The sequence below is a fragment of the Oxyura jamaicensis genome, chromosome 1 (assembly GCF_011077185.1).
Source record: "Oxyura jamaicensis isolate SHBP4307 breed ruddy duck chromosome 1, BPBGC_Ojam_1.0, whole genome shotgun sequence".
Classification (NCBI taxonomy): Eukaryota; Metazoa; Chordata; class Aves; order Anseriformes; family Anatidae; genus Oxyura; species Oxyura jamaicensis.
In genome coordinates, this window is record NC_048893.1 from 198,982,104 (window position 1) to 199,005,174 (window position 23,071).

General features: G+C 52.2%; 1 protein-coding gene across 3 annotated transcripts in view; it reads right to left on the bottom strand.

Annotated features, from left to right (window-relative positions):
- GAB2 (GRB2 associated binding protein 2) overlaps positions 1–23,071 on the bottom strand; it is an 80,312-nt gene that overhangs the window by 11,738 nt on the left and 45,503 nt on the right. For all 3 annotated transcript variants that reach the window (XR_004751932.1, XM_035330106.1, XM_035330096.1), the window contains exons 2-3: positions 20,360–20,660; positions 408–645 (exon numbers count right to left, since the gene is read on the bottom strand). Coding sequence is in view for 2 of the 3 variants with exons in the window: in XM_035330106.1 (XP_035185997.1) it covers positions 408–645; positions 20,360–20,660 (539 nt within the window). In the remaining variant the exon portion in view is untranslated. The remainder of the gene's footprint in view (positions 1–407; positions 646–20,359; positions 20,661–23,071) is intronic.

A 23,071-nucleotide genomic window follows, 5' to 3' on the forward strand; every position in this document is an offset into this window, starting at 1 on the left:
GCAGCAGAGGGCTTTTTTTTTAAAACAATGCTCCATTAACGCCATCTGAACTTAATTATCTGACCCTTTCTTTTTTGTTGTTGGTGGTGGTCTTTTTTTTGGTAGGGAGAGGCAGCTGCGGCAGGAAAACCCAGCGGAGGCAGCAGCCCAGGCTCTGCGTTCACACCCCGCCAGCTGGGCTCCGGCCGCTTCTCCTCCATCCCTCCTCACTGCTCCTGTCAGCCAAAAGTCCTCACGCCAAAAAACTCATGGAATGACACAGGTTGAGGTTGGAAGGGACCTCTGGAGGCCATCTGGTCCACCCCTTGCTCAAGCAGGGCCACCCAGAGCAAGGCGCCCACCTCCAAGTTGGGTTGGGTTGGCCAACCCCAACCTTGGCTCCCCATGTGTTCTGCTCCCTTCAATACCTTGTGTTTTCCGACTTTCTGCTCATGCACTGGTGGAGGAACAGGTAGTCCTGGGGGGCACTGGCAGACAGGGTGCTCTGGAGGTGGCTGGCGGGCGAGTCAAAGGTGAAGAGGGTGGGCTGGCTGGAGTGGGAGGGCGCCAAGGACTTGCGCTCGCGCAGGAGGTGGTTGGCACCGCTGAGCTCCGCCGGCGAGGATCGCGGCGCGTGGTTCATGGAGGCGATGCTTCTCAGGGTATCTGCAGGGAAAATAAAAACACACCGGTGTGAGCGACCCCACAAATGGAGCTCTGGTGGGTTTCCTTACTCAAATGCACCAGCGTTTGTGGAGGTTGATAGAATTTATTTATGGCTCTCAGGGATGCAGCAGCAGGCTCCTCCACTTGGAGCAAAAGCAACTATAGGTGGTAGATCAATATTTTATCAGATTTTGTTAAATTTTATCTTTTTAATCATGTTTTATCATATCCTTAGTAGCTTGCAGGGATGTCTGGGGATGCCAGGCCCTCAACAGTGGGTTGTTAAAACGTGGTTAAAAAGAAAAGGAAGAAAAGAGCTTTTGTGCCATGGTTTCTGCTGTTGGTTTTTCCTTAGAGACCTCATGTGGGAGGCTTTAGAGATGTGATTCAAGTCATCTCCATCGTTCTGTGTAAAGACATCACTGCCATCCTTCTACAATTGGGTAAACTGAGGCATGGGGCACGAATATGGATGGACCCAGTGAGAGCAGAGCTGGAAAATATTCCCATGTTCCCCAATTCCCTATTAATTCTGTGACTGAAAGAATTTCTGACATTTTCTGCCAGTAAAAAAGGATGCAGACCCAACTCCCAGTGCCCTCTCACCTTGATTAAGGAGAAATACATTTAAAAATATTAAATATGTTTCAAAACATCCCAGAGGTCAGGAATAGTTGCCCAGCTACCCCAGCCCCCTCGTAAACTCCCAGAATTTGAACCCGGAATGAATTTTTACAGGCAAGCTGTAAACCCCATTAAACATGAAACCCCCCAAATCCCCGAGCTGCAGAATATTTCGGGAAAGTTGATCCATCTCCGGCTGCAGGAGAGGCAGCGGTGTCCCTGCCATGCGTGCACTCCTGGTGTGCAAAACACTTGTGTGGCACTGAGGTCACCCTTCCTATAGCTCTGATTTACATTTATTTGGTGTTGACGCCAAATGCAAAATAAAACAATCCCAAATCCTAACAAAAAGGCCATCTTTCCCCAGGTTAATCTATTGTTTTTGGCAATCGGTGATCTAAGAACCACTCCCAGGTTTTCCCTACCACGATCTCCAGCTGCTCCTTGAATTCAACCTCAGAAACCCATAAGGGAACCAGCACAAGGATGAGGGAGATTTTCTGGTTTTCCAACCCTTTTTTTTCCATTCCTTCCCTCAAATTCCTACTCTTCTCCCTGCGAAGAGGCCATCGCGGCTCAGACGAGGAGCCGCTGTGCACGGGGTGATTTTTCACTGACTCCTGACTCGTGTCAAGATACCAAATCGATCTGTCTGCTGCTCGCTCACCGCCGCTCCATTTTTTTTCCCAGTGATGCTGCAAACTTCACCCGACACAGAAAAAGTACATTAATAAAAGCCAAAGAGCGTGGCTCGGCTCTATTGTTCGGTTTGTGCTAAACACGGGGAGGATCGATACGCAACACTGACATTAATGGTGGGGGATGAGAGCTTAAAACCTCAATTTCTGTCTTCTTTGCATGGGCATTAAAGATCCCTCGGTGCTTTCCATGGGCGTATATGGCCATCTCGGTGTCCTTGGACAAAACAGTGCCTTAACCCTTATTCTTATTAAATATTTATCCCATAGCAGTGAAGACACATCCCCGTTGGGAAAGGAGCCCTGATTGCTCTGGGAGTCCCAGGTCTTAGCCCTAAATCAAGTACTTTGAGATCCACTAGCATGGTGGAGGAGCCCATAGCCTTGTTGGTGTCCAAAATAGGGTGTCTGCACCCAAAATGTCTCCTGGAAATGGCCCCATGGTCCTGCTGCCTTCTGAATCACGGTCAGGAATTGCCCGTGACATTGGGTTTTGGCCAAGACTCTTCCAAGGAAGGTGCCAGGTCCCCAGCTGGGGACAACCAAGAGTAGTGCCAGGTTGGGGTCCTTTTTCCCTGAGCAGTCCTCTGCAGGCTCTGCTCTTCCCATGGCATGGGATAGCCTCAGCAAGCCAAAATATGCCCAGGAGTAAGAAATTGCATTGATTTCCTGACCGATCAATTACATCGATTTCCTGACAGAGCAGATAGCGCCTGGCATCCCCCAAATCACAATGCGTGGAGGAGTCCCAGGAATCCTGCACTGCCAAGGGAAATATTCCAAAATTAACCTCGATTTGGGGAAACCAGAGAGCACGGCAGCCACTGAGAGAAAAATTAATTACGTGGTGGTTATCTCCATCAGCCTGACAGTGTAAAACGAAGCGGGGGATGAAGAGGAGCAAGAAAGCAAAGCCCAGTGAAATCACCTCTGCTTCCCCAGGGGAAGCTGCTCTATCGACAGCTGCATCGATTTTCAAAATGAATTCCCAGCCCGCTTCCCACAGCGACCCGAAGCTCGAGAGCAGCAGCGGGAGTGAATCCAGGGCTCACGTACTCCATTAGGGCTGGGAGATGAACTCCCTAATAGCAGGTGAGAGATGGATGGCCTCGCGGGCCCGGGAGGGGATTGCACAGGCTGGGAAGATAAATCCTGCTGCTGCAGAAGGGGACTGCTGAGATTGCTTTTTTATTTTTTATTTTTTAATCTGTTTTCATTTTTTCTTTTTTTCTTTTTCTTTTTTTTTTTTTTTTTTTTTTGTACTAGAGAAGAAAGATGATCTTGCATGCCTGGGTCACACACCGATGGTGAGTCCACACTGGGCACTTGGCAAACATCCTTCGGGGCTCCCATCTGGATGCCTCTGGGCATTGTTCTCACCAACAATGCTCAGCTCACTCTGGGCAGGACCCCAGAAAAATGATGTTTCCCCATCCATCACCACCATCTGCCTCGCAGCCAAGGATAAGCCCACAGCCCTCGTTTATTTAACGGCGTGGATGAAACCTCCCAAATCCCTTGGCTTTACGTTGAGATCTTGAGTTTATGTAGAGGGAATGCATCGAATATAGCCAAGGAGGGATGAGGTCTTGTTCCAGCTCCTATGGCTGTTCCCAGAGGGGCAGAGTTAAGGTGATGGAGCGGGGCCATATGGGAAGTGTCATCTTAACCCCATGTTTCCTGGCTGGTGCTCCTCCGAAGTTGGGGAATTTGACTCTCACGGTCTGCAAGAGGCGGCGTTGGACGCCCACAACCTAAAACCCGATGTCAACAGTGCGGCTTGCATGCAAAGATCTCGTTGGGCTCGGGCTGCACGTGCTGTCCTGATCCCTGAGATGAGGACCAGAAGCAAAACGCCCCGGTGACAGGTTGGTTTCGGTCAGCTGAAGGCATGGTGCTCTCTGGTCCGGGTTAAGATGTGCCTTTTCGGCCGTATGTCGCAGCAAGGGGAAAAGAAATCCTCACTGGAACGCCGTTCCCAAAGAAGAAATATGCAGCTACAAGCACGGCCGGCAGCAGCCCTGACTAGGCTGGGAGCCAGGAATTTTTTATGAATGTTTTCGATCCCCCAAAGCGGTATTTCCCTCACTGCTGACAGCTCTGAAGTCCCTCGCTTCCAGCAGTCGGCTAGTGCTATGTGCACATCCCTTTACACAATGTTCCTGCGCTTATCTGAGTGCAATAATTACTCAGTCTCCTTTGGAAATTGTTGCTCAGAACAGCTTTTTTTTTTTTTTTATTTATATTTTTGTCACCGTAGCAGCAATGTTAGCTTTCCCTGCCTGAAGGCAGAGCCTGTGGCTACAACCCCCTGTAACCCACGGAGGGGGAAAGGTGCAGCCAAGGAGGTGGCGATTTTCAGCTGGGGCTAAATTCCCGTGCTCCCATCAGTGCTTGCAACAAGGCACCAGGTTTCCTTATTTTTTGCCTGAAACCGTCTATGATGCACACACCACGCTGCCCACGGAGAACCAGCCCAAGCACCCTTGCAAATAAAGGTTTCCCCAAACTGCCTTGACAGTAAAACCCCCAAATGCCTCTCTGGGTGATGCTGTGCCGTGTTCTGGAGTCTGTGCTCCATCGGTCACTATCCGCGAGCCATCATTTCGGCTGGGGACCACGCTTTGGCTGTGCCATCCCTCCGCGATGGGAAACCACGAAGCTTCGGACCGTGCTGCTGTCCCCTTGCCAGCCACAACTCGTGGCCGATGATTATTTTTAATTTGGGGCGGGAACAGAGAAACCCACTAGAAATAATCCCTAGGAGAGCGCAGAGGCGTCCTCATGCGCTATTCTTTCCCCCAGCATTTGGAGCAGCTCCATTAGGAAAAAAAAAATAAATGGGGGGGGGGGGGGGGAGACACAAAACCCCCATGGGGATCCGCCTGCGCCTCCACTCTTGCTGCCAGCTCACTGCTAGAAAAAAAACTAATAATTAAAAAAACAAAGACGAAGACAAACAACCCTACCAAAACAAGCCCTCCGCGTGCTTCTCCTGGCAGGGACAGAGCAAACAACATGTCCTGGGGATGAGTCACTGCCAGGACGCCCTGGGATGCTGCGAGGCACCCGGGGAATGTTTATTTCCCCAGCTCTCGGAGCCGGATGGCATTCGAAAAAAGGCATCATCAGGCTGAGGACATGTGCAGAGCTGCCGGCTAAAGGTTTTCTCCAGCAGGTTGGTGGGGAAGCCATCTGATTTGGGTGATTTGCCCTCTTGAGAAGCTGCAAAGAAGGTGCAGGGACTGTAATAATCAGTGCTGCCCAAATTTTGGCAGCAGAGCTCCCCAAAACTAAGGATGGGGCAAAGGGGGCTGACCACAGCTGCATCCTCCACCACAGAGGAGCCCAAAGGAGTGAAACGAAGTCCTCTTGGGTTTCTTGTCTGTTTTTTTCCAGCTGATTTCTGCTGCTTATTTCCATTTGCTTTCAAGAAACTGCTGCACCGACTGGCTACGGGAAAGGAACATCTCCGCTTCGCAGACAGGGATCAGCTGCTAAGGGCATGGTTTCTCTTTCCCAATTTCAGCCTTCCGAATGATTTTTGGCCTAGGCTGCTCCCCTTAGGTTTTCTCTATTGCCAACAGTGAAAAACCCCAATTACTTGCGCATCCAACACAGGATGGGAAGAATTACCCTAGACAGAGGTGACGGGAGAGGCAGCGAGGCAAAGCTCAGTGGAAATAAATAGCATTGTTCCTGCCCATTAGTGTCAGAGCCCTGCTTGTATTTGCACAAAAACACTAAAAAGTGGGGTGAACGCAAGTGATTTCTTCAGTGTTCACCTTGGAGGGGCATGGGAACAGGGGGAAAAATCCCAGTGCTGGGGAGAAAAGGAGAGAGAGGAGAGGGAAAGGAGCCAAGCCAGATCATCCTGACCTCAATGTGTTATATATCCCGGCTATCTGAACAGAAATCGATTCTCTGAAGGACAAAGGGGCAGGAGGGAGAGTGACAAAAACAGCTAAACGATGTTTGTCGCTGCTGCCAAAAAATAAAAAATAAAAAATTCCCCAAAACCCTGGGGAACACCCCTCGGCAGCGCTGACCCGGCTCTGCATGGTATCGACACACCCTGCGGCCACCCTTTGAAGAGCGAATCCTTTCGTGTCAATATTTGGAGGGCAAAGCAAAGGGATGCGAGGTGCCTGCAGCCCCGGTGTCTGTGCGACCTTGAGCATCCCACCTGGGACACCCTTGTCAGAGAGCTCTGCTGGGGGACAGCGACCTAAAGCTGGGGACAAAGGACAAGTTTGAAACGTTAAAGCCCTTTCTATGGAAAGCTCAGGTCTTTAATGTTCCAGGAGAGAGGAGAAAAAACTTTTGCTATGAGGAAAATGTGAACCTGCTTTACTTATGCATGATTCAGTGCCATTTTGATTCAAGGGAGAGCACAGGAGGCCCAAATATTTGCACTTTGCATTACATAAGAGCTGCCAGCCCTGGCTCTTTACAGAAGTAATTTATTTCCAGCTCTCCTTACCTTGGGGGAGAAACATTATAACTCCCCGCTTGCTCAGGGAGTCAATAAAACAGCAGCGCTGTTACGGAGCTGCTTTATGATCACCCAGCAAAGAAGTGATGGGGAAAGGATGGGGTGCCCAAATTTCTCCGCTCTTCTCTTCCCTTGGGACTTTCGCACGTGTGCATGGGACCAAAATGCAGGCGTTTGGCCCCATTTTTCTCTCCATGGCTGCAATACAGTGTCCCCGAAGCAGAGAGCAGGGTCAGTGTGAGCAGGGGGTGGTTCATCCCCAGAATACATGCATGCAGGGACAGAGACTCAAAATAACATCACTGTTTTCCTTGTTTTTTGTTTTTCCTGCTGGATGTTCAGCTCTCCCTGGAAGTCACCGTGGAAGACCCCAGACTCCCTTTCTCATTGACGCAGCCTTCAATTTCAGAACGAGCGCCTCCGCAAAGGTGTTTCATGGCATTTTTCTCATTTAGGGGCTACAGACATACCCTGTCTACATGCCAGGATCATCTAAAGAAATCCTGAAGGCAAATCCATCCCTGAGATGTTGAGGGTAAAATGCAGGAAACAAAATCTCTGCAAGCAATGGGAGGACTGCATCTTGCACAACGCGAGCTCTGCGACACCGATACGCCAGCAAAAAAAAAAGCAAACTGCTCAAAAAGCCATCCTGGATTTCTGTATCTGTCATTAAAAACCTGAGTCCAGCCCATTTTGCAGTCTATTAACAGTGATCAGTGGAGGCAGAGAAAGAAAAGGTCCCTGGGAGCAACTCTCCTTGCCATCGGGTTAAAGATGCCCATGACCCGCCCAGCTTCATGCATAAAGAAATCACGAGTTCAGTCGCAGAAAAGGCTTCAGTAGCAGCTAAAACCTGCACGTTTCCCTCTCCCTTTTCTTTTTAAGATGGAATGATTGGCAAAAAGGACTTGGAATTTATTCCCTACACATCGCCATAATCAAATAAGATGCTAATGCTATTAGCATGGGACCTTGCATCACAAATGACTTAGAATCATATTCCCTTTCCGAATACCAGAGTTTCATTTAAATCGGTCTCCACAGCAACTGGAAGCAAAATGTGGGATGGAAATCTTCCTGGTTGGGCATGGCGAGTGAGGAGTTTCACGGAAGAGCCATGGTTGGTGGGCTCGTGCCAGCCATCTTCCACCCAACCAGTTATCACAGGTAACCAGTGACAGGACCAGAGGGAATGGCCTCAAGTTGTGCCAGGGGAGGGTCAGGTTGGAAATGAGGAGACATTTCTTCTCAGCAAGAGTGGTCAGGCATTGGGACGGGTTGCCCAGGGAGGTGGTGGGGTCACCGTCCCTGGGGGTGTTCAAGGCAAGGTTGGACGTGGTGCTTGGGGACATGTGATGGTAGGGGGACGGTTGGACCAGATGATCTTGGAGGGCTTTTCCAACCTTAATGATTCTATGATTCTATGATAATGAACCTGCTTGTCCAGGAGGACCTCAAACCATCAAGATGGAAAAGGGGCAAGGAGACACAAGGTTTATGTAGCCATGAAGCTTCCTTGGCTCTCCTTCCCACAGATGGTTTCAAAATGTCCCCTGGGGAGATCTATTTGACAACTGGTTTTGTTCACGATAAATCAATTCTCATCTGTTAAACTCCATCCAGACTATGCGCAAGTCATCTACGGCAACGTAGCCCCAGGTCATGGGCCAGACTCCCATATTGTAGGGCTGTACAAGCACAGACCAGGAAGAAGGTGCTTTCTGCTGGCTTCTCTTCCTTCATGTTATCTGCTATGCTCACAAGCTCCCCTCAGTGGGCTCCATCTCCCACCAGGATCTAGGATGGCGAGAACCTGCACCATCCCCTGGCCAGTGCCCACCAGGTGATTGCATGGATTCATCCCACAAAAAATGCTTCCCAAAACCATCTGAAGATGAGCTAAGCTTCGTCATGCTGTGGTTGGGAAGCCACTGGATAGAAACCAGCTCTCATTTCCCATCAAAATGTTTTCTCAGCCACTCCACTCGTCTTCCCTGCACTTGTTTCACTCTTTGGTCATCATTACATCAGCGGGCATGGGGGGATCCTCATCCTGGTTGGGGCTTCTCGGCGTTCCCCTAATGCAATGAATGTCAGCAACACGGCCCACAGAAACGTCTCAGAGAGCAATGTCAGCGAGTGGGAGGTGTCTCGCTCGAGAGCGGCTGAAAGTTCACGCAACAAAAAGAAAACAGCCCCGACCAGCCTCTGGGCTCTGTTAGTAATTATCTGGGCTCCGGTGGGTGTTAAAACATCTGTACTGGTTTGGCAGGGAGCGGGGAGCGCGGCTCGTGCCAAAGGCGAGGACTGGCGTGGGCTGAAAGCAGCACAGCGATGCATTAGCGCGGTCTTCGTGCTGAGAAACACGGGGCTGGCAGCCTCTCCCGCGAGTGCTTTTGGGTTGGGGTCATCCCCGTCCCTGTCCCCATCCCTGTCCCCGCTGGGACCATCCCAAGGAGGAGCTGAAGGTCCTTAAAGGAGACGCAGGGTTGGTTGGAGCCCTGAATCCTGCCAGGTTTAACATCCCCCTGGACTTTGCCAGCAGTTCATCTCCACATCATGGCTCTTCTTTATAGGGAGAAATGTTTCCACGTGGACGCCCCCCATCTGGCCGTGGACCAGCAGCTCTCTCCCCCCTGGATGTTGCAGCACTGAGCAGCTCCCGGCATGGCTGCTGGTGCTTGAACCTTGTGCAGTAAAGCTCGGGCTCCTTTGGGGGTTATTTTTAACACGGAGCAGGGGCTGGGTTTGGTGGGGTAACAGAGCGTAGAGAGGAGCTCGGTCCTCAGCAGCATTTGTCACAGTCTCCCTGCGAGGAATATTTTTGGGCTTTGGCATTCCTCGTGCCCTGACTCAGGAGCAAAACATCCTCCAGCGTCTAAGGACTGGAGCAAATTCTCTCTCCCCTGGTGCTCTCTCATGGGATGGGAACGAACCCATGCACTCCTTATGAAGCATCTCGTCTCCCTCTCTCCCTCCCCCAGACACAGCTCGCAAAGTGCCGCGAGCCGGTCCCCAGCACCCAGGAGAGCCAGATTACATTAGCACCCTTGTGCCTGCGCCCGTCTCCTCGTGCTCACCACAGATGGTAGCAGCACCCAGACCAAAATCCCGAGCCTCCTGCCCGGCACATCTCCCGCGCTTCCCGCTTGGCTTAGGACCAGCTGAGAAATCTTCTGACATGCTCCAGCTGCAACGTGCCACTCGATCAAACGGGAGCTTGCCAAGGCGTCGTCCGCAGCCAGAAATTACGAGAAACCTTCAGAGGGCATAGGGGAATTTTAAGTGGATTGGGAGAAGGTCAAGGCGGTAAGATTCCTTCTCGTTGGATTGCTTCTTGGAGGGTGGATCGTGGTGTTTTGGCTGAAAATCGTCGGGATGCACTTTCGTGATTTTTTTTTTTTTTTTTTTGAAATTCATTCCAACTTGGAATCAAAACGCATGAATCAAAACCGAGGCTGAGAATGGAGGAAAATGAATTCCAGGGAAGAAGAGCACGCTGAATTTTTACCACCGCGGAGCTTGCGATGCACTTGCCGCCCGCTCGGCTCACTCAGAGCTGAGCCTCCATATGTGGCTTCTGCGAGCTCCTTCCTTACAGGAATGGGATTTGTCGTATTTTCTTCTAATCACCCACGTAAACCATGCCCTAACAAGGCTGCTGAAGAAGCTCTGGGTCAGATCCAGTACCCGGTGCCCCCTTATCCCTTTTGCAAAGTCCTTCACCCGTCAGATGAAATACGTCTTGGCAACAAATATGCACGGCACTGGAGCTGTTTCTCTCCACAGATTTTGGGAGGACTAAGCCATGCTATAACGTGTTTTTGCTATGAGCACAGGAATGCAGGAATTACCAGGAGCAGATCAGAGGAGAAGCCAGCCTGCTCCACCTTTCCACTTCCAAAAGCTCCAGAGAAAGCTGGGAACTTCGCAGGGATTGCTCCTGCAGCAATGGGAAAAACTGATTTATGTCTCACTTCCTCGTTTCCAGCACTTCTTGCAGCAAATACTTTCACTCCACCGACACAACCATGGGCGTCCTTGCACCAATGGAAGTTTGGGAAGGAGGAGAAGCCATGGGAATACAGACACTGGGACTGAGACTTTAAAAAAAACACATTGTAACGACTTTTACAAATACACCAGAGAGCCCTCCAGGAAAAAAAAGTCTTCTCCATCAAGAATTTCAGAGACAACCCCCTGGCAGATAAGAAGGTGGCCCGTGACCAGGTTTTGACCCTACCACTAATTGCCAAAAGCAACCATCCGCTAGCAAAAAAGGCTCATCATGGATTATATGGATTTCAAGTGGGTATTTGAAAGACTCCATCATGACTCACTGGAGAGCAATTCGAGCTGTTAGGGCCAGCCAGCCAAAATAATTATCCATCGTAAAGGCTTTCTGTCAAGGTTGAGCCTGCACGAAGGGTACGCAAGCTTCAGGGAATGGTTTCCCCAGAAAAAAAAAAAAATAGCAGATGCAGTGAGTCACTCGACTCCAGCTTACTCGCAAAAGCAACGGCACACAAGAGCAGGGGCAGTTCATGTGTCTGGCAGTGAGTGATGGGAGGCGATCACAGCAAAAATTGGCAAGCAGCAGCTGCATTGGCCAGGAGAGGACTTGGTCACATGCAGCGTGAGGAAATCTTGTAGGTGAAATGCTATTTTCCATCCTAATAAACAGATACAAAGGGAGGGAGTCCAGGTGGCTGTGTCCCTTCCCACCTTGGAGGGGATGCTACCAGGGAACTCGTGCTCTGCTTTTACCTGCTGGGATTGCCAGGGTGCCTCTGCTCCTCACCGTGCTCTGAGGTCTGGTATTTCCCCGCAGGGTCATTTCAGGAAAATCACAGAAACACAGGAGATTTGAGGCAGGGAGGGACCTCTGGGGATGGCCTAGTCCAACCTCCTGCTCTGGGCAGGGGCACTCAGGGCTGTGTCCTGTTGGGTTTTGAGTAGCTCCAAGGGCAGAGACTCCACAGCCGCCAGTGTTTGAGTGCCCTCACACTAAGAAGTGATTTTTTTTCTTTTTCTTTTTAGGATCTGTGGCCAAGTGTCCCTTTTAAAGCCACTTCCAGCTTGGAGGGGACAGGTACCACCACCACGCTGCCTCCATCAGCAAAAGGCAGAAGTTTAGTGCTTGTGCAGTCCCTCTGTGAGGACTCTCAGAGATGTTCTCAGCCTTCCTGCGGGGAGCCAGGATGTGGCCAGGGCACCCACGGGGCGTTCGGGCGTGCTCCTGTACTCCCCGGATCAGGTGTAACCCTCCAATCCAAATAACAAATTACCTTTGTTGGAGCTCTGACAATGTAGCGCACTAAATAATGCAGCAGTACGCTTGAGAAGCAGGCAGCAATTATAACCAAAGCACAGAAGCCATCTAGGGAAGAAGTGTTATCTTTGCAGATAAAATCAGTAATAAATGCTACTGCATTCATAAATAAAAATCAGTCTGGAAACAAACGCTGAGTGGTGTCACGGAAAGTTCACAGCAATCGACAGCTTCACGGCTCCTTCCTGCTTCATGAGCATATTCACTCGGAGGCTTTCAAGGCTTTGGAAAGCTTTCTCTTCACTCAGGCTTCGTTTTAATTGGAAATATAAAGCAAGGCAGAGCAGTAAACAAACAGGCATCGGGGTCTGGGAAATGAGAGTTTAAATCTGTCCTGGCTTTTAGCACGCTTCACAAAGCAGAGCATAAGGGGGTATAAAATGAGGCCTGCGTCGAATGCTGGGGAAAAAACAACGTGAAATATAGGGGGGAGTAAAGGGGAGGTATGTTGGCTTGTGGGGAAAAAGAGCCACGCTGTGAAAAGCAGCCCTAAATGATCTGACTCAAAGGCCACTGATTTCCTCCCTCATCCTCCACCTTGCTCGCACACACGTTTTGGGGTTCTGTACCCATCACATTTCCCATTCCCTGTGCGTGGGGCGTCGCTTGCAAATCTACATCTCATCCTGATGCCCTGGGGCTCTGAAGACACGGGGTGCAGCAGGGCAAACCCCAACGCTGCCCAGCCCAGGACCCTTCTGGGAAATATCAGCACAGACAGATCCGACTGCGAGTTTCCTCCCAGCTGGCTGACGCCCCAAATGCCTCCCTCCTCCTTCTCTCCCTCCCTCCCTCCCTTCCTCCCTCCTTTGGTGGTGCTCAGGCAGTGCTGCTTCACCGGTCGCTTTGCTCCAAGCCCATCGGCTGTTTTTCTTTTCGAAGGCTTTGCGTGGTTTTGCTTTCCCATCTGATGCTGATACCGTCCTGCCGCGCTCATTTTTCCACGGTCACTAAGTCAACCTAAAAATTCCTCGGCGCCCATTAAACTAATGGGGCTGACCTGATGCGTGCAGGGCTTGCCGTGATAAAAGCCAATTAGAAAGTGAAGAATTGTTTTAAATGGCTTTCTCATTCGGGGTACCTGGACCAGGGGGCAACCCTGGGCAGGGCTGAGAGGTGTGAATCCGGTGTGCCAGCCTCTGCTCGGAAGGCTGGGCAATGCCTTCTGCTCTAATATAAAATGTCAAAAAAATAAAAAATAAAACAGCTCTTGAACTTGACATTTCTTCCTCCCCTCCCAGCTCAAATCCCAGCCCTAGCTCAGCGAACCCGGTGGGACCTTGGCCAGGAAAGGGCAGGATTTTCCCCAAGGGTCCCAACCCTCCAGCTCTATATTTATCTCCAGCAGAGGCTGGACAGTGTTGCGCTGGGCGCCTGCTGGGAACCAGTCAAGAAGGACTGGAATATTTGGTTGTCGGTCTTTTTTTGAAAGCTGCACATGCTTCTTCTTTTCTGTTGGTTGATGGTTTTATTACTCGCAGCAGGAGAGGAGGATTCTTTGCCTGTAAACCCAGCTGCATCCTCTGCCAGTTCCCATCGCTGCTGGGTGTGTTTAGAGGGGGTTCAACCAGCACCGTTCTGCTGGGGGCTCTCCCAGAATGACAGGGCTTATGGGTTTTGCAATTATAAAGCCAAGAGATCTCCTGGATTTTTCCAGCCCTCCAAAATGTCCAGAGCCCAAATAAAATTTAACAAATCCTAAATTCCCAAATTCTAAAGAAAATGCTGATCCAGTACTGCAAGCTTCGGATGTTCAATGGCATCACACCCCTGAAGCCAGCAGGTTGGCTTCTTAATCATGGAGATACCTTAAGACTTTTTCTCTTGCTTTCTGGTTTCCAAAGCCCTCTGAATCCCTGCTTTGGTCTTTTTCTTGGCATCTAAATGGGCTTGAAATCTGCTCTTGGTGCTTGCTCTGGTCCTACAATGCTTCTGGTAACACAACGTGAACACCACAATAAGGTACAGAAGAACAGTAGGGGTTGGTCCTTGCCTGATGTAAATGAAATGATGCCAAATGATCCCACCTCGTCTCAAACATCTCAAAGAGAGCAGTCCTGAGATGGCTGGGATTCATCTCAGCATGGTTTTAGGCGTCTACAGGGTGGATGTTTCCACCTGAGCTCAGCAATCCTAATTCTCTGGAGAGTCAAGGGAAAGAAACAGGCACTTTTAGGGTGCAAAATTATTGTTTTTTTGCAAATGGATTTGCCCCATTTCAGACATCTTTTCCCACCTTTTCCCCCAAAGTGGGCACATTATAACCAACTGCCAACAGCATCAGCTCCCTCTCCACAAGGCCAGGGGAATCGCAGCAAGGGGACCCCGACGGGTTGGTAGAAACCTGCGGTGGTCTCTGCCTGTTTCTGTCTTCCAGGAGCGAATTCCTGGTTGTCAGTGGCTCCCCGCTCTCCAGCGGACTCATTAGCACCTGAACCAGCTCATCTCCAAAGGGAAAGAGGGAAAAAAGGCAGAGGGGAGGGGGGGGGGGGGGCGGGAGTCAGCAGGCACTTAACTGCTCTCAAGCTGCTCCTTTGTGCCAAGCCCACTCCATCTCTGGTATTGTTTACACTGAAATAAAAGCTGCACAGTGTCAGATCCTAAAATAACTTGCTGTTTGTGGCTCAGGAAAACCAGGGTCAGGGAAGTTTGGAGCAAATTTAAAGAGGCAGGATGACTACGGGCTAGGCTAGGGCTCCTACAAGGAGGCGGCTGCAGGCAGACCAAGTTCAGGAATGAGCCCGGTGCGAAGTTCGTTGGGGTCAGTGGGTCCCCAGCTCCACGCCAGCCGGGCTGGATCAGGCCACGGGCTGAGATGTGCCATCCCCACGTGTGAATCTGCAGCCACGGTTGTTTCCCTTGCTAGGCAAACCGAGCACATGGTGGAGAAGGGGAGAAGCACAGTGGGGTTGACCCAAGTGCCCCCGAGATGTGCAACCAGCGGGTCTAGATGTGTAAGGTGGGGTTGGAAAAGGAGCTCCATGATGCTGAGCGTAGCAAATACTGATGGGAACACCAGAGAAAGGCTGTATCTATGTATGGGGACTGTTGGGTGGGAAGAAAGGGCTCAAGGACCCCCAAATTGCCACCTCCATGTCCCAGTTGGGGCAGGGCAATTAGGTCTTTGGGTAGGTTAATGACATGCACGGAAGGAACCAAAGCAGATCTACCTCATCCCCACCACAGCTCGAGCTCAAGTCAACCATAACCTCGCTCGTCGCTTGCCAAAGCACCCCACAGACTGCAAAGCCACAGCCAAGGCCAAGAAACGAGTCAAAAGAAGCTGAACCATCGAGTCCTGGCCCATTTTGAGGGCGCAGGGCTCAGCAGGGCACTGTCTGGCTGCCTGCTTGGCTGCCCTTAGGTGGCAGTGCTGCCTGCAGATCCCGAAAACACAGCGCTTGGGGTGCCTTCAGAGAGGCAAGGGCAGCCCCACACCTCCCTCCTTGCCCCTGTTTCTCGGCCTCCAGCGAGCTCCCCAGCACGCTGCAGGGCTTGCAGCTCATCCAGGGTGCGAGCAGGGAAGGAAGCAGGCGTGTGCCGGGCACAATAGCAAGGAAGTACCTGGTCATTAGGGTTTCCCCTCTGGTTTCATTCCTCCTGGCCACGGCAGAAGTGGAGGCAGTGGGAACTGGGGTTGCCCTGGGGCTGTCTCCTGGTTTGGGCTTCCCAGTGCCTTGCTCCTCACTGAGCTTTGGGGCAGCTCCCACCCTCCAAATAAACCTTTGGGGGTTGCGTAGTGCTGTGCTTTTCTCCCTGAGCTCAGCAAACAGCCACACATAGCTGGAAACAGCAGAGCGAGAGGCATCGCTGGCCTGATACGGGGACTGAGATGTTTTTGGGGGTGACGAGGAGCAGGAGCAGCCACATGCTGTGGGTCAGGAGCCAGCTGAGTGGAAGGAGGAAGAAGAGTCCCCTTCTTCCCAGCTGGGAAATCATCAGCCCTGCAGACTTAGCAGGCAGAGACACTCAGCTCGCCATTAAACATTAATGCCCGGCCCTGGCTGGCACTCGGCGAGCCGGTAAAAGCCTGGGGAGCGCTGGGGATTGATCCCAGCCGGGATGCACAGCGTCAGCCCCGGGCTTTGCGGATGGAGCAAGGAGGGAGCCGGCCCCTGCGAGCAGCTCGCAGCAAGCAGGGACAGAGATAAAAGAAACAAAGTCCCGGATGATAAAAAAAGAAAAGAAAAAGCACTCGACGACCCTCCTTTTTGGCTGGGGATGAGAGTGCCCGGGCTGGGAGGGAGAGGCCACTGCTGCCAAACGCAGCCCACGGGGCAGGAGCCGAGCGCTGGCCCTTTCCCACGCCCCGCTCGGCCTCACCGAGCGCCTTCAGCTCACAGCAGGGGCGTTCACTCATCCACTGAGCCACTGCTGCTCTTTCTGCTCTGATTTTTTCACCGCGGCCCGGCTGCCGTTCGTCGGGGCGAAGCTGTAGGACGAGCGCTGGGAAGCCTTCAGCATCGGGGTGAGACGTCACGGCTGAGCTGAGCCGTGCAAACCGGGCTGAAACACTGCAGATACTCCCCTCCCTCCTTCCCGTGCAGGGTAAAACCTCTAGCACGGGGGCAGTAACATGGTGCGTGATAAAATATTAACCTCCCCCCCCAGGTTTTTGATCAGTGTCCATGAATCAAAGCCCTAGGAGAGCCCGTGCCCCACGGAGGAGGCAGAAGAAAAGGAGCAGGAAGGTGAATAGGGGCAGAATTAGGAAGGTACCTACTTCTTAATCCATCCGAAATAAGTGACCTGTGCACAGGGCCCCTGTGAGGACACGCTCACTGCACGCTGGTCCACGAGAAATTAAATTATAAGCTGCCATAGCTGCAGCAATGAGTCCTACCAGAAATAGGAAACGTTGGGGGGGGGGGTGGGTTCCTGAAGGAGCAGCTCCAGGAAGGGTTAATGGCAGATGCGATATGTTTAGCGGCCTTTATTTCTTTATTTTTCCCCCTCCCTCTTCTTTCTTCCCCCCACCAAACAAAAGCGCATGAGAAAATACAGCGCGCAGCTGAGACCTGGCCGCCTGCCCACTAGGGCAGGGAAAATGCAGATGGCTGGAAGCACAGCGCGGTGCCCACGAGCTTGGGAGCCTGCCACAGCCCACGGCGGAGGGGCCCTGGGAACCCGGCGGCCACGAGATAACAAGAAATGTTCACCCCAACCGAGGGCGCCGCTGGCGATGCCAGGATGGGGCTGGCACCCAACGGAGAGCCGAGCTGATGCAAGCCAGCGAGGGGACAAAACCAGCCCGAATCCCACCCTAAAAGCAAGGAAAATCTTGGTGGATTTGTGGTTTTTTTTGCCACATCCCTGGCCGCCAGCTGGAGAAAGCATCGGGGTTGCCCTCCTTGTGAGGCTGGTGTGGTTCGAAAGCGGTAATTAGCTACCAAAGCAGCGAGGTGCTAGCAGAAACAAAGAGCCGTGCGGGGCTGGGTAAACACCTGGGAGTGAATTTCATTTCCCCTCCCCTGGTAAAAGCAATCTCGCTGCTCTGCAGCCTCCTTCCAGGAGGCTTTGGTGACGCTGGGGCGGCCGCGGGACCGCGACTCCGCTTCCACCTAAGGCCCCGAGGCTGCAGCCAGCTCCCTTTTGATGAGCCAGATGCGTAGCGCAGCTGGCGACCGGCGGCAGCAGCACGACGTTGAATTGTGCTCGACTCCGTCCGTGTCTTAATCCTCAGAGCCTTCCAGTCTAGACAGGACACGACCGACTAATGTAAAAACCAAGCGAGGGGAACTCGACCGCCTCCCGTCGTGCTGCAAGCAGGAGGAAGCATCAAAGAGCACTTTGGCCATTTTTTGGGGGGGGGGGTCCTTGCAAAGGGGTTTTTTTTTTTTTTTTTTTTTTTTTTCCCTGCAAAGCCGAACTTGCAGCCCCGCAGGGCAGCGCGCGTCCCACTTGGGGATCACAGCCACTTTCGGGGCTGCTTAAAAGCAAGCGAGGTCCCTCCTGATGTGGGGTGTCCCTCCCAGCAGGTAACCCAGCTGTGTTTACAGCTTCAACAAACGTTTGCGGGTGATGGAGCTTCACATCTGGCCGGGATGGGAAGAACCCAGCTGGGAACCGCCCGGCTTCGGGGCCAGAACCAGGCAGGCTTTGGGGTTAGGGTGCTGCAGCCACGGGTGTCGTGTCCCCAGGAATGGCAACAACCAGCAGGATGCCCACGGGAGCTTCCCCGGTGGCTTCTGATCTCATTACACCTGTCTGCTGGGATGGTGGTGGAGGTAATTAATTGGTACAATTAGCACGGAGCTATCTCTGCCTCTGATGGTTAGTTTTTGGGGCATCCAGTTCCTGACTCTTACCCTGGGTGTTACCCAGCCCAGCACAAAAGTGATTTAATTTCGGAAATCCAGAGGGATTTCCCAAATTAGCCACCCAGAGGATGACCAGGTGGGCTGCCAGGAACCTCGTGGGGTTCAACGAGGAGAAGTGCAGGGTCCTGCCCCCGGCACCAGGACGGGGGCAGCCTTTGAGCCCGTGGCACGGACGCTGCATTCAGCATCCGTTAACAGCAACGGCAAAGGAAAGGCTCCTTCCAGAGGTCACTGCTTCGGCGAGCACCAAAGCGAAGCCCCAGCCCTGAATAATTCATGCTCCCTCTTTCTGCAGCATCTGGACACATCTGCTGCGTTCTCTGCCGCAGGCTCGCTCGCAGCTGACTCAGAAAATTGCGCTTTGGCAGCCGGGTACTGTTTCAAGTGGGTACTTTCCCTCCAGCGTTAGCGAGCTGTGATTTTGTTACAAGCAGGGATTTTTGTTCCTCTTTTGCTGATGTCACTCCACGGTCCCGCGGGGAACGGCGCTTGGATCCCTGCAGTCTAACAAATCCTCGGTGTCCCTCTGGGACAGATGGACTTGCAGGCAAGGAGATCGTTTTCCCTTTTGATGCCCAGGTTTCTATTTCACCGAAGCCTGGTATCGATCCCGCTGTCCCCGCGCTGGCAGCTCATTTTCCTAAGAAAAAAAAAGATCCTCCCCCCCCCAAGCTGAACGCAGGCAGAATGGAAAATGCAGAGCTCCTAAAAAGGTGCCTGCGATCTCACCGAACCTCGATGGCTGCGTCGCAACGGGATGTCATTTATTCAGCCTGACCTTTCCCTGCGAGACTGTGCTCGTGGCGTTATCGAGGATCCTTTCAGCCGCTCGCACGCCCATTGCCAAGGTGACGTCCCGTTTAATGCGTCAGTGGGGGAAGATCGCCCGCTTTGTTTGCTGTCCTGCCCGACGGGATCTTGGCAGGGTTTCAGCAGATCGCAGCTGCTCCGCGCTGGACTGAAACAGAGGCAAGCTGGGCGTCGTTACGGGGAGCTTTATGCAGGCGGAGCACGAGGCTGGGGTCCTCTTTTTGCAAGGCTGATATCTGAAGATCTTTTTTTTTGGGAATGAGATGGGAGAAAAGTAACGCACGGAGAGGGTTTATCCTGGATGCTGCGAGGATGAACGCAGCACGGTGTTTGGGAGGAAAGGGCTCTCAGCATGGCACTGGCACCTCCTGGCAGCCACCTCCTCCGGCAGCAGACGCCGGGCTGGTTTCACAGCCCCAGCTGAGCTCCTCCAACCCGTGGCTTGAGGCTTGGGGAAAGCCCAAATGAGATAAAGCCACGGGCGAGATAAAGCCATGGACGAGATAAAGCCACGGACGAGATAAAGCCACACACAGAATAAAGCCGTGGACGAGATAAGGCCACAGATGAGATAAAACCATAGATGAGATAAAGTAAAGATGCCCACAGCTGATACCTGGCATAGCGGGACTGTGGGGCTGCACCCCAGGTGCTCAGCCCCATCCCGTGCTGTTCAGGATGGATGTGAGCCCTCACGGTGCCTCTGAGCAAGCTGGGCAGTCCTTGAGGAGCAGGGGATGGCAGCTGGCGACACCGTTTTGAGGAACAGCCCTGGTGGGGTGGGTGTGCAGGTCCCCAGGCCATGCTGGGGACGTGGAGGTGGCTCAGTGGCACTTGAGGTAGCAGTTTGCCAAAGCAAAGCTGGGTTTGGGTGGTGGAACAGGTCCTGCTGCTGCTGCACCCAACATTTACCTCCTCCCACCCAAGGCTTCCCCAGTGTGTCCCAGGAGGAGATGGGGATGCAGGTGGGGAGGATGTGTTCACACAGTGTTGGTGCTGGGGACAACCACGGCAGGAGGAGGGACACGGTCCCATTAAAGCTTCTCACCACACCCCACTCCACCAAGGGGCTGAAACTTCCGAACAAGGGGGATTTTCACCGCTGAATCCCATGACTCTCAAGGGGACTTTGGTGATGGATGAGGACAGAGGCTGCAGCTAGAAGACACCCCAAACCCTGCCAACTTCTCATAAGGGGCTCAGAAGTCTACGGTCATGGGGAAAAAAATAAATTGCGTGGTTTAGAGGGGCAAAGCCTGCTCTGCTCTGGATGGTAGGAAACCCTTGTGGAGGTTCCCTGTGTATTCATCCAGAGATGAGCCAGACCCCAGCCTTGCACGGGGCTGTGCCCTCCTCCCTTGCGTCTGATTGCAAGAGGTCCTGTAGGGAGGACAGGACAGGACAGGACATGTTTGGGCTGTGGACACGGTACCTGTGTTCTCCTCGGACTGGTTGAAGCCACAGATCTGGCAGATGCTGCGAACCCACTTGTTCATGTCGTCTTCAGTCTCGGCCACCAGATAGAAGGTCCTGTCGCTGGTCTTGATGTCAAAGATGTAGCTGTCCTGCAGCTCCTTCTTGTTGAAGGTCAGCCCCGCGTCCACCTGCTCGCAGAAATTGAGGTTGATCACCCGCAAGGGTTTCTTGGAGTGGTCATTTTTGTAGTACTCCAGGACGTCGGGGTCGCCGCTCATCCGACCGCTGCGCAGGACAAACCAGCGTTTCTTCCATGCCTGAAACCAAGCAGAGAGGGAGCATCAACCCCACTGCTCAAGCCACGAGGGTCAAAAAATCACCGCCATGCGTGGGGTGACACAGGTGGACGTCCCCTTCCCACCCCGGAATGCTCTGGGACTGGGCATCCATACAAGCAGCACACAGATCCAGGACTTTGAGACCCAAATCCCGCTGGTTATTTGGTTAGGTATGAAAATCCTAATGGCTCAATGACCCCGAGAAGTGCTAGTCCTGAGGCTTAGAGCAACCCTGCTCCCACCCTACAGCTCAAACACATTCTCAGGACCCGAATACCCTTTGTTCCTGGATGACAATCTGCCAAAATGCCTTTCAGCAGCTTCGAGAAGCCCAGGAGCTTTGGACACAGCACTCTGGGTACCCTGTCCATCAGAAAAACCCCTAAAAGGGGAGCATCTGCAGATACCAAGCACGCTGATCCCATCTCTGTTTAAATACCAGGATAGAAAGGCTAATAAAACCAACGGGAAACCGGTTCGGCTTTTTAAATATCAGGAATAATGCCAGGGGAGAATCCTGGCTTCATTTGTTTTTCAGCGTCTTCTGCTCCCGAGTACAGAGGAAGCTCCTTAGCGAAGAAAAGGTTATGATCGACTTCTAGGTACGGCAGCCCTTGGAAAAGAAATGCCAGTCATCAGCCCCGGTGCTGGGGGTTGAACATGGACTTTGATGCCCGTCAGAGCATTTTGGACTAAATACGTGACCGGACAAGTTGAGTGCACCGTCATTGTCACATTGCCCCAGCCTCTTCAAAAGCAGCTGGGAGCCTCAAAGATGAAGTCCTAAATGCTACAGGTTGTGTGTTACATGGAGAATCAGGCAGGGGAAATTCCACGGGAGGGTTTTTTGGGGTGGGATCTGCATGGGCATCCCAATACCTGTGGGACGAACCCCCCTTGAGCTGCTCAGCCCACCTGTCACACCGCTCCCCATCGCAGAGCTACGCTGCCTTGAGGAAGGTAAGGTGTAAGGATGTGATGATCCATCTGATCACAGTCCTTAAAAAATTGCTTTGAGTTCGAGGGCTCCCTTGGAAAGTGATGGAGAGAGGCAGGTGCTTCCCAACACCGCTCCACGGGAGTTTTTGTTGAATAAAACATCAGCTTTGCCATTAAAAACCGCCGGGCACCAACAAAAGCTCACCAAAAACATTTAGCTCGACGGGGTCATGGGAAACAGGCGCCTGACCAACTCGGGCTGGATACGGCCCCTGTGGATGAGCAGGGCGATGCAGGGCGTCGCCCGTGATCCCGAATTACCCGACGCAGACCTCGCTTTGCACCAAAGGACGCCAAGCAGATGTCATCCTTACCATCCTGCCCCAGCCATGGGTGTTTGTTCTGTTATTATTTTCCCAAATCACCAGTTTTTGGGTTCATATGATGATGAGAGGTTAGGGCATGAGAAAGCACATGACATCCCTATGAAGGAAGAACCGACAGCCACAAACATCTTTGACAACCCGAGAGAGGCAGCAAGGAGCCTCGGGGAGGTGCTGGGACCTTCACGATGCTCCCCACGAGGTGATGACAGCCCCACGAGGCTCCACCTGTAGGTGATGGGGCACGAGCTAAATCTTGGACACCCAACTCCGTCAGGATCCCACAGCTCTGGAGAATTCGGTGCTTTAAATAAAGGAAAGAAACCCCGTGATTATTTGCATCGTACTTCCCAAAGGCTTAAAAATAGCTTTTGTTCGTGACTTTGAGACGTGTAGCCTAATTAGTTTTGCACCGATTCCTAATCTGGCTGCCGGTGCTGGGAAAAAAAGCTTCAGTGCAGACTTCTAAGTGCAGTGGAGCAGCAAATTGCTTAGCAAGAGGACTTGCAGGGCTGGCAGGTTTTGGTTTCGTCTGGGAGATGCTCACCCACTTCTTCTCAGACAGCTGCTCCTAGATGAAGAAATACACACACAAGGGAGCTGTGTCCGGCCGCTGCAGGGGAAAAAGGGTTTCCCCAGGCAGCAGCAGTAATTTGTAGTCCATCTCCTCAAAATGGATTAGCCAAATCTTTGGGAAACAAACTCATGAACATTTTTTCTTGCTCTATAATGCCCCGTTAGCTTCTTCCTAACAACACCAAGCCATTTCTTCGCAGCTAAGAAGTTGCATTAGAAGACACAAAACACAGTACCAAGATTCCAGAATTTTAGGGTTAAAAAAAAAAAAAAAATAGGAGGAAATGCTGCAAGCGAGGCTGGTGATGGCACCACAGTTCCCCTTTTTGTCTCTGTTGACAAGACCCACGACTTTTCTAGTTCTCTGTGGTCTGTCTGGTAGCAGTGGAAAGCCCCGCACAGACAATATTTGGAAGAGAAAATGGAAAAGAAAATGGTATAGAGAGAAAGGAAAGGAAAGGAAAGGAAAGGAAAGGAAAGGAAAGGAAAGGA